Source organism: Sinocyclocheilus anshuiensis, unplaced genomic scaffold (assembly GCF_001515605.1).
Source record: "Sinocyclocheilus anshuiensis isolate Anshui unplaced genomic scaffold, SAMN03320099.WGS_v1.1 scaffold487, whole genome shotgun sequence".
In the NCBI taxonomy this organism is placed as follows: domain Eukaryota; kingdom Metazoa; phylum Chordata; class Actinopteri; order Cypriniformes; family Cyprinidae; genus Sinocyclocheilus; species Sinocyclocheilus anshuiensis.
In genome coordinates, this window is record NW_015548240.1 from 2,198,728 (window position 1) to 2,217,050 (window position 18,323).

General features: G+C 41.2%; 2 protein-coding genes across 2 annotated transcripts in view; one reads left to right on the forward strand and one right to left on the reverse strand.

The window, feature by feature from the left end:
• Positions 1-18,323, reverse strand: part of macrod2 (mono-ADP ribosylhydrolase 2) — a 606,396-nt gene that overhangs the window by 478,443 nt on the left and 109,630 nt on the right. The window lies entirely within an intron of this gene.
• flrt3 (fibronectin leucine rich transmembrane 3) lies at positions 6,503-17,482 on the forward strand. The gene is made up of 3 exons (XM_016442365.1): positions 6,503-6,778; positions 12,480-13,138; positions 14,299-17,482. Exon 3 carries the CDS (start codon positions 14,327-14,329, stop codon positions 16,274-16,276), a length of 1,950 nt encoding a protein of 649 aa, XP_016297851.1. The 5' UTR covers positions 6,503-6,778; positions 12,480-13,138; positions 14,299-14,326; the 3' UTR covers positions 16,277-17,482.

The window sequence follows — 18,323 nt, forward strand, 5'->3', positions numbered from 1 at the left end:
CGCGTATCAGGGGGGGGGGGGGGGGGGGCGGCTCAAGTAAGAAATGTACACAAACCGTTCCCCTCATTTACCTGTCATCATTCCATTCCTGTCTGCTCTTGAGCCGTTCTTCACAAAGACATGGGGTATATCTGATACATCGCTCACACAAGCGCTCGAGAATGCTGGGGCACACAGATGCTTCTGAGGTGTTAAGAAAAACACCTCCAGATCTGACAGAAGGACTCAAGTTTCATTATGGGAAGGTTGAAAGCCAAGGTCTTACACACTTGAGTTAGAAGAGCGAGACACTAGTCTGTAATGTCCTACTTCCTTTTCACAAGTAGCATGACAACAAGTGATGGTTGTTTGCCTTCAGTGATTTACAGTGACGAAATGATCGGAAGTAATTCGTTTTTAATGTGGTTGCAATTTCTGCTGACTTGATGTGGCCGTGTCTAGTGAATCGACAAAGAAAGGTTTAACTTTATGCAAATGAACAACTTTATGTAAACAGTACAATGGCCTGATGACCTAAATTCACTGTGCTTGAAGCTCAAGAGTTACATTTCGAAGGTTCTGCAGAAGCCACTTAGTATTCAGTCGTTCAAGGTTCATTACCAATAATGATTTTCCTCCATTACAAACACTGCTAAATTATTTAGAAAGAAGAAAAGAGAATGAAACTCACTGCAAACATGTAGCCCTCCTGTAGATACAACATAAGTCAACGCAAGGTGAGACGTCGAAAATCACATAGCTCACAGAGCATTGTTTGAGCTTCGTTTGGAGAACATGAAAATACAATGGGCGCATTCTTGTCTTTCTCCGGCACACTGATTCACAGCAGATGTGATTCTTTAAAGTGCTATAAACATCTTAGTATATGTTACTCATAATAGCAGCAAGTTTTATGAGCAGCTGTAAATGGCGGTTTCTGTCATATCTCAAGATAAAAAAAAATTGGGTGGTAGAGAAAAATAAAATTTGGAGGATTTAGCAGAAATAAAGACCAACACTGATTAAAAATTGATTCAAGCGAAGCCTATTTGCATTCTTCTTGCGTCATAAAAATTCATGAAGGCAGCAAATGAACAAAGGCATGGACTGTTGTTTAGCACCTAGTATACTAAATAATAAACTTCATACCAACAGCTTTAATCATTCTGTAACTCTCTTTGTGCCCAATCTCTGGACTTCCTGAAACCTAGCCAAATCCAGCGGGAGTACACAGGTCTGTAGAATGCTGCTTTATCAAGCTTATCTACAATTTCCCTGTGTGTGTTTGTGTCAGTGAACCTTTAATGTCATTAAGCATTGCTTCCTCTCTGAGGAGCGAAACTAACAAAAACCACTGGCGAGCTTCCTTTGATAACAAAGAATAAACACCAACCGTCACAAAAGATTGTGTGTCTGTATACATGTATAAAAATTCATTTTAAATTCAATTAATTTTGAATATTAAATGTGTAATATAACATTACAATACTTCTAAATATATATCAAATACAACATATGCTTTCAAACTGTGAACAGTCTTTATAAATATGTCCTTATTATTGAAATGTATACTTTTAAATAGTATTTAAAATAATGTATGCAATGTTATAATAAAAATATATAAAATATGTAAAGAATACATATATAATATATACTTTAAACTGCATAAATAAGCAACTTCCAATTAACTGAAAAAATGTGAACAGATTAATAGATAACCAAAATAGTTGTTTGCTGCAGCCCTATTGGAAACTTTTTGAAAACGAGTGCATTTCTAACAAAAGAGAAAGTCCTCCAGAGACTTTCAATTGCACAGCTAAATTCCTACTGTGAAGACGGGGAGGCTTCTATATTTGAAAGAGTGAGAAGATTGTTATTTGGCTAATTACAGATTTAGGGCTGAAACAGTAAACCGTTGGAGAGGAAGAGAGCGAGGTGCTTGAGTGAGCTACATTAGAGCGCTGGGGAGGCGAGACTGTGGATTCATTGTGTGCTGATGGCATCTTTTATCTCTAGCAATACCGATAGGCCTAACGGAGTAGTTTGGGCTAGGGGGGGGGTTAAAGGGGTGAGCTATCTAATCTGATCAGAGGCCATTGTTTCGAAGCTCATTTACCACTGGGGGGTCCACAGGTTTCCACACAGTCGACAAGTCAACCCAAACCCACTCCCCCATCCCTGTGGCCAACACAAGAAGGTCCTTAGAAAAACAAGCGACAGACACAAAGGGGAAAATGGAGAAGACAACCCAGAGGGCTTTTTGTGAGGATTTGCTCATTCTTCACAAATACACAAGAGTGCTGACCGCTGACTCAGACCTTTGGTTTCAGGCTTGAACAGCAGGAAGTCAGCTTGGTGAGACTGTTGTTGCTGCTTAGGAGATCCTAGTCTCCTGAGACCAAGGAAGTCATTGCTAAACATCTGGGATCTGCATTAAAAATGGGCTAGGAGGAGACAGTATTGACTTGTTGCGTAAGGCAGCGTCCCATCTCAGAATGGGGCTGTTGGACTGCTCATTCAGTACAGGAAAAGGCAGGAAATAATTCATCTCCACTCTATCATGATGCCATGAGCATGAACACTTGTACATGGAGCTGGACCCCATCCAGCAACCTACATTTTGCCATATTGCGGAGGTCTCTGTGGAAGTGGCAGAGAGGATGAGAAGTCAGCAGCACAGAGATCGCTGCTAATTGCCCATGGTGAATGATTATGGAAATGCACCAGAAGGATATAGCAAAAATAAGACACAAAACAGATATTTGGCAAAAGCTTTTCCAAGTTGCCTTTAATTGGGCATGGGTTCAACATTTAGGCCTAGAAAGCCCTGCAACTATGTATTCTAAACACAGAGTGTGTATGTGTGTTTACAAAGCCATACTTTGCTAAATTTGTTTTAAAAAAATACCCCCCAAAAGTTCTAAAAGAAAGATCTCCATGTGCTTCAAAAATAAATACCAGGCCAGTGTTGCACTGACACTGAAAATCTCATATTGTACATCCATTTTTATGCCTTGCAATTGTAAACATTTGGTTTTTGGTGATGTATTTTACACTGTGTAACAAAGACTGCTGGCTAACTTAGATTGCAAAAATGACATGTGATAGTTTTGGAAGAATCCGTAACAATGTATAAATCTACAAACCAATCAGTAATGTTTGGCATTCATTGTACACAATGAATTTATCAAAAATACATTATAGCTGTATAATTAACAAAAAAAACTTAATTTGTATAAATTGATTATGATGCATTATTAAATATTCTTTTGTTCTAGGGTTAAGGTTTGGGTTAGTCTATAGCAGTGGTTCTCAACCCGTGGCCCGTCACAAATTCAAATGCAGCCCACCATGCTGAACACAATTTAAAAAAAAATTACTTTCAGTTTTACAATTCATTTTAGTTTTTACATTCATTTAAAAATGTACTAATCAAATATAAGCTATAATGTTTTTGTTATGTAAAATATTTTGTTTTTCATATATTATTTTCAGACATGAGCAAACCTGTACTCACGTAATTAACGTTATGTATTTAACGAACACTTACAAGTGCGCACTTTGGCAGAATTAAATTCAAATAGTCATCAGCAGCCATTAGTTCGGTAAAATTGAGCATCAGAATGGACAAATTTGTTATTAAGGGAGAAAAACGAAATGTGGAAAATGCCAGCGAAGGAACACACAAAAACAAGAATAGTCGCAATATCAGCAGTAAAGGTAGGAGAGTGCTGGACTTTCGGCATCAACTTTCGGTTTGCCCCGCCACTCACTTGAAGATGTTCAGGCAAAAGGAAACACCCATACTACGCAGCAATCATCCTTAAATGCAGAAATGTGGCAAAACATCTATGGAGAGAACCTCAGATTATTCAATTCGAAAGTGCTTTCCATATTTGGGTCAACATAGGCTACATTTGTGAATGCACATTTTCTGCAATGTCGCGTGTCTTATAGACTGCAACTTACAATCGCAGCTTCATTGTGCTGTTACTCCTTTCGAGCCATATTTCACAAAACTGGTCAGCTCCCGACAGCATCAGGTGTTTTATTAATGGTGAGTAGAATTATTTATTTATTTCAATGAATGTAATCGATTAGATATCATAATATTTAGGCTATAATATTATAAATCCGGTTGGTTTGTATTGGTGACATAATATGTAAATGATATGCGTGCGGCCCGTGAGACTTGCATTTGGACCATAGTGTGGCCCAGTGGAAAAAAAGGTTGAGAACCACTGGTCTATAGTAATGATAATTAGCTTGTCTAAAAACAAATTAAGTCTATGGTATGTCCACAGTCTAGCTAGGTAAATATGAGTATGTGTGTGTGTGTGTGTGGGAGACACTAGAAAAATACTCCACAAATCTCCTGGAGCTGGACAGCACAGCACTGAGCTCAGGATTGTTTGTTTGAGAGTGGGCCAGGGGGATGAAATATACACTCGAGGTGTAAAGATCAGAATGACAAACCCTTCAACAAGTCTTTGAAAAGTGCGACTTTAGGTATGGCTTTGATTTTGACACACTCGCGCTGTAAATTCCATTCAAGTGAAGAGCACCATATAAGAAACACGCGTCAGAGAATGAAAGCCCAATTTAATGCGACTTATTTGCTTGTCACGTGAACAATGTACCGTGAACATCCCTGAAAGAAGAGGTCAGACGTTCTTCAGGCATAAAGCCTGAACTAAAAACGCTCTTGTTCGCACTTAACCGCATCAAGTGCTTTAATAAACTTAGCTATGCTCGTCTCTACCCCCTAACTACAACGAACGAGAGAAGGGCAGCGGGAGGAGAAGGGCCTGAGCTCCTTCAAAGTCATGTCTGTTGTCAAAACACATTAAGATTGAGGAGATAAAATAAATGGCATCTTTTGGAAAAATGAGGAACGCTCATCCTCCCAAACAACAGATGACCCCAACCAAAGACTCCCCCAACTGTATTGAAATAGTGGTAATCGGACCCTCTTGGGGCCCTCCACTGGGGCCCTTTGTACATCTAAGAGTCAATCAAGGGCCGATGACAGACAAAGCCTATTCAGATTTAGGAGAGAAAAATGCCAGAAGGGTCGATGCAGAGGCTGGAATCGTGATCCGTCCCGAGGCGGGGGGACAGACACCCTCTGCCCACGATGCCCTGCACTGACCTCTTGTCACATACAACTGTGTCCTGCTTCTCCACCTCTGACCCTAAAAACAAGACACCTAGACCTGCTGTAAAAGCCCAGGGTGGATGGGACATTATTACTGCTTAATCCTCCAATGGATGCTTGTAAAGCTATACAACAAGACATGGTTTGGCAAAGGTTGTAAGTATGTAAAATATCATCAAACATGCAGGTAAAGCAAGCTGGAGGAATTTCATGCAGTAATTAAAAAATTATGATGATAATAATTATTTAAGCACTTAAAAAGTCACAATGGAGAAGTAGTATATCATCAAGTTTTTAAATGGAAAAAAGCAATCCATAAATGGGATAGTACATACAAAAATAAAAATTGTCATCACTCAACAAAATGTGATTCCAAACCTGCATGCTTTTACAATTTTTTAAGAATTTACTGGCCACTCTTTTCAATATAATAACAGATGGGGGGGGGGACCTTGGAGAATGGACCACATCATTTACGTTGCTTTTTTGTTCTTTTGTAGCTTGACAGACCCAGTCCTTATTTACTTACATTATTTGGAAAAGAGTGGCCTAGAAATTTCCCTTTTTTTGTTCCACAGAAGCATAAAGAGTCATAGAACGACATGAGGTTTAGCAAACAATTACTCGTATTTTGGGGTAAACTATCTCCTTAACAAATAGTGTAGGAGAACTGTATCTCCTGGCACAGAGTTTAGGCAGAACACAATAACCGCTCATCCATAGGGGTCTGCTGAGGTCAGGAACAGACTCCACTGTACAAAGGTCTTCAAAAGCCCTTTGGAGACAATGACACACACACAGTCGCTACCGCTGGTTTATGAGGGAGCAAATTCGCCATTTGGAGCCACTTTAATACTTAATAAGCATAATGAGGCTGAACATAACGCCTGACTTCCGAGCTTAAAAATTCATAATGTGCTGTGAAACTTAGATGCCATTAACATCTCTCTCTTACAGACACATACTCATATCACTAAAATAAAGAAAGCTCACTGTTCTGATTTAAATAAGCGCATACCAGTGCTGATAAACTGCTCTGCCTTTTCTCAGCATTTCTAGCATATAAATTCCATTACTTAATTTTTAGACACACACACATAATGCTCATAAATAATGCTTCTGGTGGCCTTCAACACAAACACATGAAGTGCCCACTCAAGCTGCCTATTCAAGGCTGCTCAATTCTCATCCTTCTTTCTCCTGCTCCCCCTAGCGTTCACAGTAAATATAGCATTATGGAAGTGGGAAAGAGAGAAAAAGAAAAAGAGAGAGAGCGGGCGAGAAAGGGGAGGAAGCCACAAGCTCCGCCCCCAGATGACATCAGTGCTGTGTTGAAGCCGAGCTGGAGGCAGATGCAACCTCACACTTGTAGTGAGCTCCAGGCAGCTGACCAGCTCTGCCGACTTCTCTATCTTGTCTCTTCTGAGCCAAAGGAGTGTGTGTGTGTGTGTGTGTGTGTGTATGTAAACAAGTGTGTGTGGAAATAAAAACACACCCTGTTATTCGCACCATTGCTGCTACTGAGCCTTTCTGACACTGGGCTCTTTTTGGGGATTGAAATCATCTTCCATCTTATTGGATTTATCCTACGGACTGACTTTATGATTTGAGGATATTCTTTTTGAATTATTGCTTGGGCAGGTAAGTGTATTTTGTTTTGAGTTTCCCCTTATTTTTGGGCTGTTTTTAACCCTTTCCCTTATCCATTTCAGCACTCTAAGGTGATCAAATACCTTCAAACCATGCATAGAGCAAATTTGCATATATCCCTTACGTCTCAGACACTCGACAAAGCTTCACGCAGTAGACTTTGATTCTGAACGTTCAGATCCATTAAAAATTATTTCAATGGGAAAAGGCATTTTATAGCGAATGTAGACAGACCCTTAGGGATTCGAGGGGGATGTAATAGCAATCTGAACTCACAAGTACAGTAGTCAAGAAATTTAGCAGTAGATCGCCCTTCATTTTGCCATTTAGCATTCAGCATGCATCTCCAAAATAATTTTTAAAACAATAATTTGCATTAAAAAGAAAATAATGGGATAATTTAATAACCTTAATGCTGTTTCAAACCTCTGTGACTTTCTTTCCTGGAACACGAAATGATATGTAAGGGAGAAATGTTAAGGGCTTACAGCCTCAGTCACCATTTACTTTCAATGCATCTTTTTTTGCATATAATGAATGTGAATGGTGACTGAGGCTATTAATCTGCCTAACATCTCATTTTACAACGGATTTTGTTAAATCATATAGGGTTGGAACAACTTGGATATGAGAATACGACCGAATTTTAATTTGTATTTCGGGTGAACTATCCCTTTAAGTCTCCATGCCGCCGCGCGCGAATAAACGCACTAAGGACGCTCAACTTACATTTTATTATTACCATCAGCATTCTATATCAGTTAGCCTGATATCAAGTCCTTAAATATCGAGTCCTGGTTTAGAAAAAAACGCAATGCAGCTTGTATTTTAACCGCGTGTAATCAACAGGAACGCGTAAACTTAACGCGCTGCGTCTGAAATCTGTTCTAGTTTGAGAGACTTTAACGCAAGAGAAGCGAGCAGACGTCGATTCCAAATGAGGAAATATCTATTAATAATGCCCAACCTGTGCTCTAGAAGCGTGATGGAAGAGTGATTGGAATAAAGAATGGGGGAATCGAGGATGCGGCGCGTGACAAAACTAGAACTCTCCCATCGAAACCGCTCGCAGCGCAGACAGCTTTGTTGATTATGAGGGTCGCATTCTAATTTGGAATACTAAGGAACACTCAAAAGACTACGAGATTGGCGCGCAATAAATGTGCGCCCTGTGCTTTTCCGTGAGAGATGTGAGTGTGTGGCGCAGTAAAGAGATCTGAGGCTGTCCGCTGCTTCAGGATTTTCCCATCAAACGAATTTCCCTTCTTTTAAGTAGCCTTCCAAATTATCTGAAAGATAAGCTTTCATATCTGTTAGGCAGAAAATGTCAAGATTGAAATAATAGTTTTGTGCAGATAAAGAGCGAGGGACTGTAATGCAATGATAAGAGATAAAGCCTTCAGTCAGAGCTGATTAAATCAGTTTATAAGACTACTATGAAAGAGGATTCACATTAGACAACTATGCAAGAGATTCAAGTGAACAAGACCTCTTTTTTGAATCCCCAATGTACTGAGTACAAGTTGTTTTCCCTAGCTTTGAGCATCATATGTGCAAATGTACTAAAAGACTGTGTATTCGGATAGGTTAGTTTCTTAGCATGATAATAGCTGAGAACCACAAATGGTCTGTTTTGACTCTGTAAGGAGGGTGATAAAATTAACTAACCCATTGTTCTTTGTTGGATGTGTCAAAGCACTCTGTGGCAGTCTTTTTCGCTTGCATAAACAATTTGTATCAGCAATTTACAAATACTACTCCTCTGTGCTTTAAAAAGACATAAATACCAGTCTCCCTTTAGATAGTAATACACAGGGATGCAAATTAATCAACGGTCTATATTTTAATACAAATATCTAAGCATTCAGTGTATGTTTATTGGCAGCCAGGAGGACAGCACTCTTTGTTTCAAGCCACGAATGCCGGAGGCTAAACCCAGTGGTCCGTGGCATTCACTCAGAGTCAACATGAAATGGTCATGTCTTTCAGGCCTTCAGAAAAAAGTCTGTCACCCTTTTGTGCCGAGGACAAAAACAAATCGTTCTCATATAATTCTCCACTCATGTCGGCAGCCAACCTCTGACCTCAGTGAGGCCGTTCTTCAAAACGTACATTCGAAAGAACAAGCATAGAAGTTCATTTCCTGAAAATTATCTATTCTTATATTTTAAATATACTGTCTGAATTAACAAAAGAGGGGCAAACAGAAAAAAGGGCTGCAAATTTTAGCTTTATTACAGATGCAATTTACCCCCCTTTGGAGTGGAAACAGAAAAGTACAGTGCAGTAAATCAACCCAACCCTTCTTGCCCTTGTCCGGCAACTGCTGCCCCCTGTACCCTAGCAGGGGGTACATATGTGGTAATTAAAGCGCCGGTTCAGCCTCCAAGTGTCTGTGTGTGTGTATCTGACAAGCACAGGCCCGATACAGAAGCACCTACCACCCCCAAGTGGGGAAAACAGTGCAGCTGCCACAGACCACTTTCTTTTCAGTGCAGCACAAAAGAAAAAGACCCCCTGTCTCCCCTAGAATCCACTCTCACTGCCTGAACGCCAACCAGGGACAAACCTGCGGATCATCTGCCCCAAAACCGAACCCAGAGGGGAGCCGCTAGCACAATAGCCTGCTCTTAAATTAACGTTAAAGCCGTGCCCAAACCCTTCTTCTCGTTTCCAAATATGTAGGCAGAAATGTTTCATCTCTCGGCCCACTAGGCTCCGAGAGGCTTGATTTGGCTTCATGGACATATGATACATGACAAAGAGGCGCATTTAGTTCAAATCCCGCCTGGGGTTCAGAATCTATTATCTATTGAAAACAAGAAAGCTGTTTTTCATAATCATAGCCCAGGACCTACCAATGAAGAAGCAAATTTAATTTCATCCTAAATGTCTTCGTTCATGCATGGGCACTGATCAGATGTGACAGCATTTTTGGGAACTAATAGAAAACATCTCAGAACAGTGTAATGTTTGCCATCTTAAGCATTGCCCTAATTTCTCTAAAAATGCAGAAAAACTCAAAGAAAAAGAATTGTCATTATAGAAAAGCAAAATACTTGTTTGTTTTTAATATTCCAATTTTCAAATATATTAAGATTCAAAAAACAAAAATATTTTCTCTGCACTTCTATGTTGCATAATCACAATAGAATATGATTTTTTCTCCCTTAAATGCCTTTTTAACCCATTTCTCAGACCCAACTCTAATGTTCTGAACTGAAGACACTAAACGAGCAAAAGGTAGTTGTGGCTATGGCCATTTTAACCAGGATGCTCGATTGAACATCACTTTGAGCAGAGCAATGGAGCAGAAGCAGGCCCGGCCATTAGAACGATCTCCTAACGGGAAATACGGCCTATTAGAACGATAGTGAGAGGTGCCCGTCACATTCAGTGGCCTTTTCTCTCTGGCTATGAGCAATGGGTGGGGTAGGGGGCTTGAAGATTTAACAAAATGTGAAAAAGCTAATAATTCTATGTGAAAGGAGTTCAGTAAAGCAGAAGAACGAAGGCCAGGGCCCTTATGCTTAATTTGTAATGAATAATGGGCCGCTGCCACTTCTGTGAAATCTGAGGAGCCAAGGGAAGAAGAAAGAAAGGATAATGCAGCCAATCATCCAGCCAGATCAAGGTTAGCATGACCTATTGAGACAGCTAGCACGACAAGCTTTTGGTGAAGTGTATGAGGTAGATGCCCTCCCTTCTTTTCTGTTTGACCTTTCCGGCCATAACATAATACTGGCCCACATATATTTCCCAAGACACCTGTGCTTTTATCAAGGTCTCCTGAGTAAGATCTCGGATGAAATATCATGAAATACACAGCCACCTGTGAGTGAACCCTGATACTTTCAGTAAAGTATCTTGGCAGAAAAAACCAAAGGGGCTTGCGTTTCGCCAACTTGCTTTTGCCCACTCCTGTGCCAGGAAGTGATTTACATTGAGTATAGTGCATAAAGCAAGAGCAATTCCATCTCCACATAATTTCGCAGTCTGTTATTTGTCAGACTTCTGGAAAAATGGCAAGTTACTTTACACACATAATTCTCCAAATCAATACATTTCCTCGGAACAGTTGTAAAATTGCACGCCGATTACTATCCAACCATTCACCATTCCTGCAAGTACTTATTTTCCTCTTCAATTTATCTGGCAATCATGAAGCAAATCTTTCAAAATGTTTCAGGATTCGACAAAAAGGAAGCAACTTAGTCCATGTCAGCATACTGAAATCTCACCGTCAACCATCACCTGTCCTTAAAGTCGGGTCACAGCTGCTGTTTCCAAGCTCTTGGTAATCTACTAATACAAAAGCATGCACATGGAGCACTTAGGCTCAACAGAAGGATGGGGTGTATTATTAGACCGCGCTGGCAAGACCTGTAATCAAGTTACAGGGCCTTCAATTCCCTAACCTCTCCTTGTCACTCTATACAACGGTTTCAAAGTTGCCTGACATACTCCAGTGTGTTCTACAGCAAGGTTACCATCCGCAGGTCAGCAGAAGGGTTTCAGGCAAGGGCACAAACTGTGGTGGTGGCTGTCAGTTGTAGAAATACATATTGTCAGTCTATGTAACAGGAAAGCTGTACCGTGGGAAATTAGAGTATGGTAGGTGCAGCACGGCCGTCTCCTTGGGGCCACCAGAGGTGACTTGCATGAGGATCCCATTTGGGTATTCATGAGTCTGCAAGACATAAAGCGCGTTCATCTCACATGTACATTTTTGAGCAGTGCAAGGGCGCCGTGTTCAGGTGCTGTCGGGGCAGCCCGAGGGACCTTTGGTGGCTGCCTGACTCCTCAGCAGCAATATGCTTCACTATGATTCTTATTTTTACCTTCACCTTCTGCTTCCAGAGCGTCTTTGAAAGCACAGCTCGGTGGAGAACGTCACCAGGCGGGAGGGAACGGTCTTCGGCCATTGTCGCAGGGCCCAAACCGTGGTCGCTTTTCTTATGCAAAGGAATTCTTTTCAGCCATCACCACAGAGAACACTAGAGGGAGGATGTTAGGGTTAGTGGTAGACAGAGCAGCGAACGCGGTTATCCAGGCAGCACAGGCTTAAGGCGAGGAAAAAGAAAGGTTTTTATAAAAATCCACACAACATCTCCACTAATCCAGGTTTCACAAACAGTGTCCACTATCAAAGGACTGCAGCCCAGGGGCTTTTCTCTGTGGTCATTTACCCAGAGGCAAATAAATCCCCTGATATACAGAAACCCAATAAGCTTAAGGGACTTTCAAATTCCCATCTCAACCACACACCCTTCTTATTTTTCCCTTCCTTCCATCTGATAAGTCTCAAATGCAGTGGAGCAATCTACAGGCCGTAACAATCCATAAAAATCCAATCCATTGTGGTGTACTTTTTATGTTAGGAGCAAACCTTGAAAAGAGAAGCTAAAAAGCTATCGGTTTACGTCAATGTATTGTCGATGGCGACGTGAAAGTGTTCTGTTTGAAGGACAGTGGCCAATTGCAGCTGGCTGCATCGCTGTCTGACTCAATCTCAGCCTTGGCACTATCATCTCAGAATTAAATAAATGCTGCCTAACAGCATATTATGGCACAGTCAATAACTCATTCTCAACAAGCCCACGTACCTTTCCTGCCGTCATGACATATGCTGTCAGTAATAAAAGAATTTGCTCTTATTGACTTCTTTTTCTTTTCTTTCTTTCCCTGCCAGGAAGTTCAGCATGTGAGAAGGAGTGGGTGTCTGCACATCGGGCACAGGTTCGTGAAACGAGAGCCAGGGAGGAGGAGTGCTGCAGCAGCACAGGAGATTCTGCTTTCGAGCCACGAGGCTGGATACTTTATTCATGCTCCTGCCAGGAGTGAGACTACAGGATTCGGGGCTGACTTTGGAGCCTGACTTCAGAACCGAACCGCCCTGGATCTCGCCCTGCTTCGGGAGAGACGGGAGCAATTCATTTCTCAAAGAGGACTCTCTGATACGCACAAAAGGGTTTGATTAGGAATCGCAACTCTTTTTTTATTTCCTTTCTTTTTGTTTTAGTCCTTTTTTGTGATTAAATTCACTGAAATCGCATGCCTGCACAGGAGAAGGCTGCCTGAGGTCTGCCTGGAAGCGGAGCTGCTTGCTTTATAGGTTTATCTACCATGGCAAAGCCTTTGATTGCATGAACTGTGGACGCTGCAATACAAGACAAGAGGTCAGCGGTACAAACAAGGATCAGTTCAACAGATACCAGCCTGGTCTGGATATAACCAAAGAGACCCCTTTGACAAGACGGACAAACATCTCCTGAAAGAATAGAAAGGAAAGCTTAAAGCCTCATTGGATTTTGGGTGGCAGCAGAGGATTAACTGGCATTTCTAAATCAGGTATGACAAATATGGATGATCTTGCTGTGGTTATAAGTGCCATTTTTTGTAATATTATATATATGCATAGATAGAAGTAACAAGAAAAATGTGAAATTAAAATAAATAGATTAAAGAAATGTCTTACATAGGCTTCAATAGCCTATGGAAGTAAAGTATAAAATTATCTATTATGTAATCAAAAATATATAAAAGAAAAAAACTGAATTATTATATATGAAATACATTTTATATATGTAACATTATATATTATATAAATATTTAAATGTATATATATATTATAACATTATGTCTAAACAATAGTATATTATGCACACAGAAACCTAAGAAAAATTAGTCTATATATATATATATATAGCAATAGAATATATATATAGCAATAATGCATATCAACTGCCATGTCACAACAAATGGAAAGGGTGGGTTTGTAAATGATACAGTTTTGGCAGGCATAATTCAGAATGCTTCTCGTTTGCTTTCAAGTTGCAAGCCTCCAAACTTTTGTAAATTATAATACCCTAAAATCATGCACAAAGACAGGGCAAAAAGACAAGTCAGTTTTACAATATTCAATCAACAAGGCCTGACTGTGTTCTGCCACCAGTTTCAGCAATGAAAAGCAGCCTTGAAATGCACTGGCTAACAGCAGAAATGTGTAAAACAACAAGAGCCTGCGATTACATTACACACAGAAAAAGATAAAACCTCTCACACACAGGCATCTCATTCAAGGAAAGCTAGTGGGTTTAAGGATTTGTTATCTACATCCACGGCTGATTGGGAATATCCTTCCACTTCAATTAGACTTGCTTCTGAACCTCTCAGTCCTCCCTTTTTCTCTTATTTTTTTCTCTCCTCTAATCCCTTTTTCCTTTTTTCACTACTTTGTATTGTTTTGATATAAAAATGATTTCAATCAAGATAAACACCCCAGGCATGTTTCGCTACCATAGTTTTTTCATTTGTTCATGTCATTGGAAATGTTAATAGCCTCTTTTCATTAATTCAGCAGCAGAAATATTGTATTCTTTGTCTTAAATTGAATCATTTACAATGAAAGAGGTGCTGCAGGCACCGTACATAAAACAGCAATTAGAGCAGGACACTGCCTTTTCTTCAGATGGCATAAATTTGACTTTTTCCCTTCTTTTTTCTCCAAGGGCAACGACCGCAAGGAGGACATTAGCGATGGCAAGCAATTACAAGTCCTTCTTCGTCTTCTTCATCAGAGCTGGGCTTCTGCTTGGCCTGGCCAATCCGTTGGTGACCTCAGCCTCCTGTCCCTCGCAGTGCCGGTGCGATGGGACTTTCATATACTGCAATGACCGGGATTTGACTTCCATCCCTTCGGGCATCCCAGAGGATGCTACAGTACTTTTTCTCCAGAACAACCGCATCAAAAGCGCAGGGATCCCTACGGATCTACGACGGCTGAACAGTGTCGAAAAGATCTACCTATACTGCAATAATCTGGATGAGTTCCCCACCAACTTGCCGCTGAATGTCAAGGAACTTCATTTGCAGGAGAACAATATCCGGACTATCACCCACGCGTCCCTGGCACAGATTCCTATCATTGAGGAATTACACCTCGATGACAATTCCGTATCAGCTGTCAGCATCGAAGAGGGTGCGTTCCGGGACAGCAACCATTTGAGGCTGCTCTTCCTGTCCCGCAACCACCTCAGCACCATACCTTCAGGCCTGCCAATGACTATCGAGGAGCTTCGCTTCGACGACAACCGCATCTCGTCCATCTCTGAGGCATCCCTGCAGGATCTTATAAACCTGAAGCGACTGGTTCTGGATGGCAACCTCCTGAACAACAGGGGCATTGGGGAGATGGCCTTGGTGAATTTAGTCAACCTGACCGAGCTCTCGTTGGTACGGAACTCCCTGACTTCCCCACCCGCCAACCTGCCGGGCTCAAGCCTGGAGAAGCTAAATCTTCAAGACAACCACATCAATCACGTGCCAGCAGGTGCCTTTGCTTTTCTGCGACAGCTGTACCGTTTGGATCTGTCAGGCAACAACTTGAGCAGTCTGCCCATGGGGGTATTTGACGACCTGGATAACCTTACCCAGCTGCTCCTGCGCAACAACCCCTGGAACTGCAACTGCAGGATGAAGTGGGTGCGTGACTGGCTGCGCAGTATTCCATCTAAGGTCAACGTGCGTGGCTTCATGTGCCAAGGTCCCGATAAGGTCAAAGGGATGGCCATCAAAGACCTATCCACAGAGCTGTTTGGCTGCTCAGACACGGAGATCCCAACCACATATGAGACCAGCACCGTCTCAAACACTTTGCCACCCTCTCGACCCCAGTGGCCCTCATATGTGACTAAAAGACCTGTGGTTAAGGGTCCAGAGCTGGGAAGAAACTATCGTAGCACGACGCCGTCCAGTCGCAAGATCATCACGATAAGCGTCAAATCCAGTAGCGCAGAGACGGTGCACATATCCTGGAGAGTATCCCAGCCCATGACGGCCCTGAGGCTCAGTTGGCTAAAGCTGGGCCACAGTCCTGCTTTCGGATCTATAACCGAGACCATCGTCCAAGGGGAGAAAACAGAGTACCTGCTCACAGCTCTGGAGCCCGAATCCTCTTATCGGATATGCATGGTTCCCATGGAGACGAGTAACATTTACCTGTCAGACGAGACACCTGTTTGCATAGAGACAGAGACTGGTTCCCTGAAAGCGTACAATCCCACCACAACCTTGAACAGAGAGCAGGAGAAAGAGCCTTACAAAAATTCCAATCTGCCTTTAGCTGCTATCATCGGAGGGGCGGTGGCCCTTCTGGCTATCATCATGTTGGCCCTGGTGTGCTGGTACGTCCACAGGAACGGTTCCTTATTTTCCAGGAACTGCACGTACAACAAAGGGCGCAGGCGGAAGGACGATTATGCCGAAGCTGGAACAAAGAAGGACAACTCCATCTTGGAGATTAGAGAGACCTCTTTTCAAATGATTCCCATAAATCACATGCCCGTTTCAAAGGAGGAGTTTGTGATACACACAATTTTTCCTCCTAATGGCTTAAGTCTTTACAAGAGCCCGCACAGCGAAAACAGTATCAACAACAGAAGCTACAGAGACAGTGGAATACCAGATTCAGACTACTCTCATTCATGATAGTGTGCGCGGATTACAAAGACGTTTTATTGCAAATGAGTGACTCGGAGACTGCTTGGTCTTTTGAAAAACACTGGATTGAAAAGACTGAGAAAGCATCGTTATGTACATTTGCCATATAATTTATATTTAAGGACGATTTATTAAAAGGAAAAAAGGTTCTGATTGCAGGCCATCACTGAGCTGTCGGTGTATGCTGCCACAAACTGCAATTCTATATTTTAGATATTTGTAGTCATTTGTACTGTACTTCCTTTACTTATGGTTTTAGACCAATTAAAAAAAACTTTGTGCTCTACTGAGATATGATGACTTGTCAACTGTGAAAGTGGGTTTTCATTGCTGTGTTGAACAATCAGATTTTAGAAAACCATGTAGTATAAGCACAGGTCAAAATTATCGCTACGTTGCTGTCAGTGGAAAAAATAAATACAACAAAAAACAAGGCTGTGAGAATATAGGGCATACGTTTGATCAAAGGAAATAAAGACACAAGTGTTTTGTTAATTCTAAGGATGGCAGGTACAGACTTACTCCGGTGTCACAGAAACCTCTGGGTTTCTTTAGGAATCCCGGTTTGCCCGCTCCAGAACGTTGCCAGGTTTTACATCACTGCAACGTTTAAGAAGCAGATATCTATTACTTCCTCTCTGCCCTGGAGGAGGCAGCAACAGAGCACAGAATCCTAAATCCTTTGCAAATGAAGCACACAGATCAAATGAAAGGTTACATTGCAGTCAAATCAAAGTGGATGGGCAAAAACACAACATAGAACTCAATATCGCTCGTTCAGCAAAGGGAAACAGCATTTACCGTATCCCTCAATACAGTTAACCACGTCATGTAAACGTTGCCCTCCAAAAAGGAATATTATGGGCAGAAAAAATATGGCAAGAAACACATTTGGGCTCTTTTCTATTTGGAATATAAAAAGTGTCAACTATTTTTTGTTCATATAATTCTTATTTGTATGTTTTTGTTTTCTAATTCAAGCCACTTTTACGTTGCCACAGTTAAATTGTTCTTTACAACTGAAGACCAAAGTGCATTGAATGCCCTTTGGCCAGTCTTGTATGTGCCTTGATCCAATGCTTATTGTATTTAGTTTTTTCAAAAAAATAAATCAGTGACTTAACTTTTTTCATACACACTTGAATATGATAGGATATTGGTCATATTGCAAAATAAAAGTGGATAAAACCCCAACTTGATGGTCTCCTTTTCCCCAGTAGTATGATTTCTATTTATTTTTAATCCCTCTAAGCTTTGCATATACCGTTCTGGTTCTCAAAAGTGTTCATCTAAAGCATACAGAGGCTTCTTCCTAGTGCCGCATCCGCTTGGGGTTCCAAGTGCTCTTTTGTGTGGTTAAACCATGTATGACTTATCTGATTGGCCCAAGTGGGAAATATCAGCGAGTGCGGCATAGAAGCTAAATGAGGCCATTGGAGAGATGCTGTGCTGGATTTTGATGTGTCTCGCAGCCACAGGGGGAGATGTACGTATATAATGACTATATAGCATTAGGTTGATGGCACAGCCCAAATCACAGTAGGGATCACACAGATGGCTCACATGAGCACATGGGTATGCATCTACACAACATATATGTGGGCCATGAGTGTGCGAATGCGCATAGATGCATACAGATACATGCACACGCCCTGAGATTTAATTACAGTTCAGGGGAGCCTCTAAAAACAGCAAGTCTGATCCAAACCTTAAGTATACTTCAAGAGTCCCATGTACTAAATATACCACATCAGCTAGAAATTAAAGTAAACACCCTCTGTGAGCATACGGTTCAGCAAGGGTTCACATATGTGAATGCTGTTGATGTTCCTAACTTGCCTTGTCATTTATTTATGTGGTTTCCTGACTGACGGTATTAGTGAGTTTTAAATGCTGAGTGATGGCCTTGCTAAATTTCACTCACTTCCTTTCAAATCTGAAGATTTTTCTTAATTTCAGCCTTTATATTTTAAATGTTTCTGATAAAAGGTGCATTTGTAGTATTGATTTTACCTCTGAAAAGAATGTTAAATGC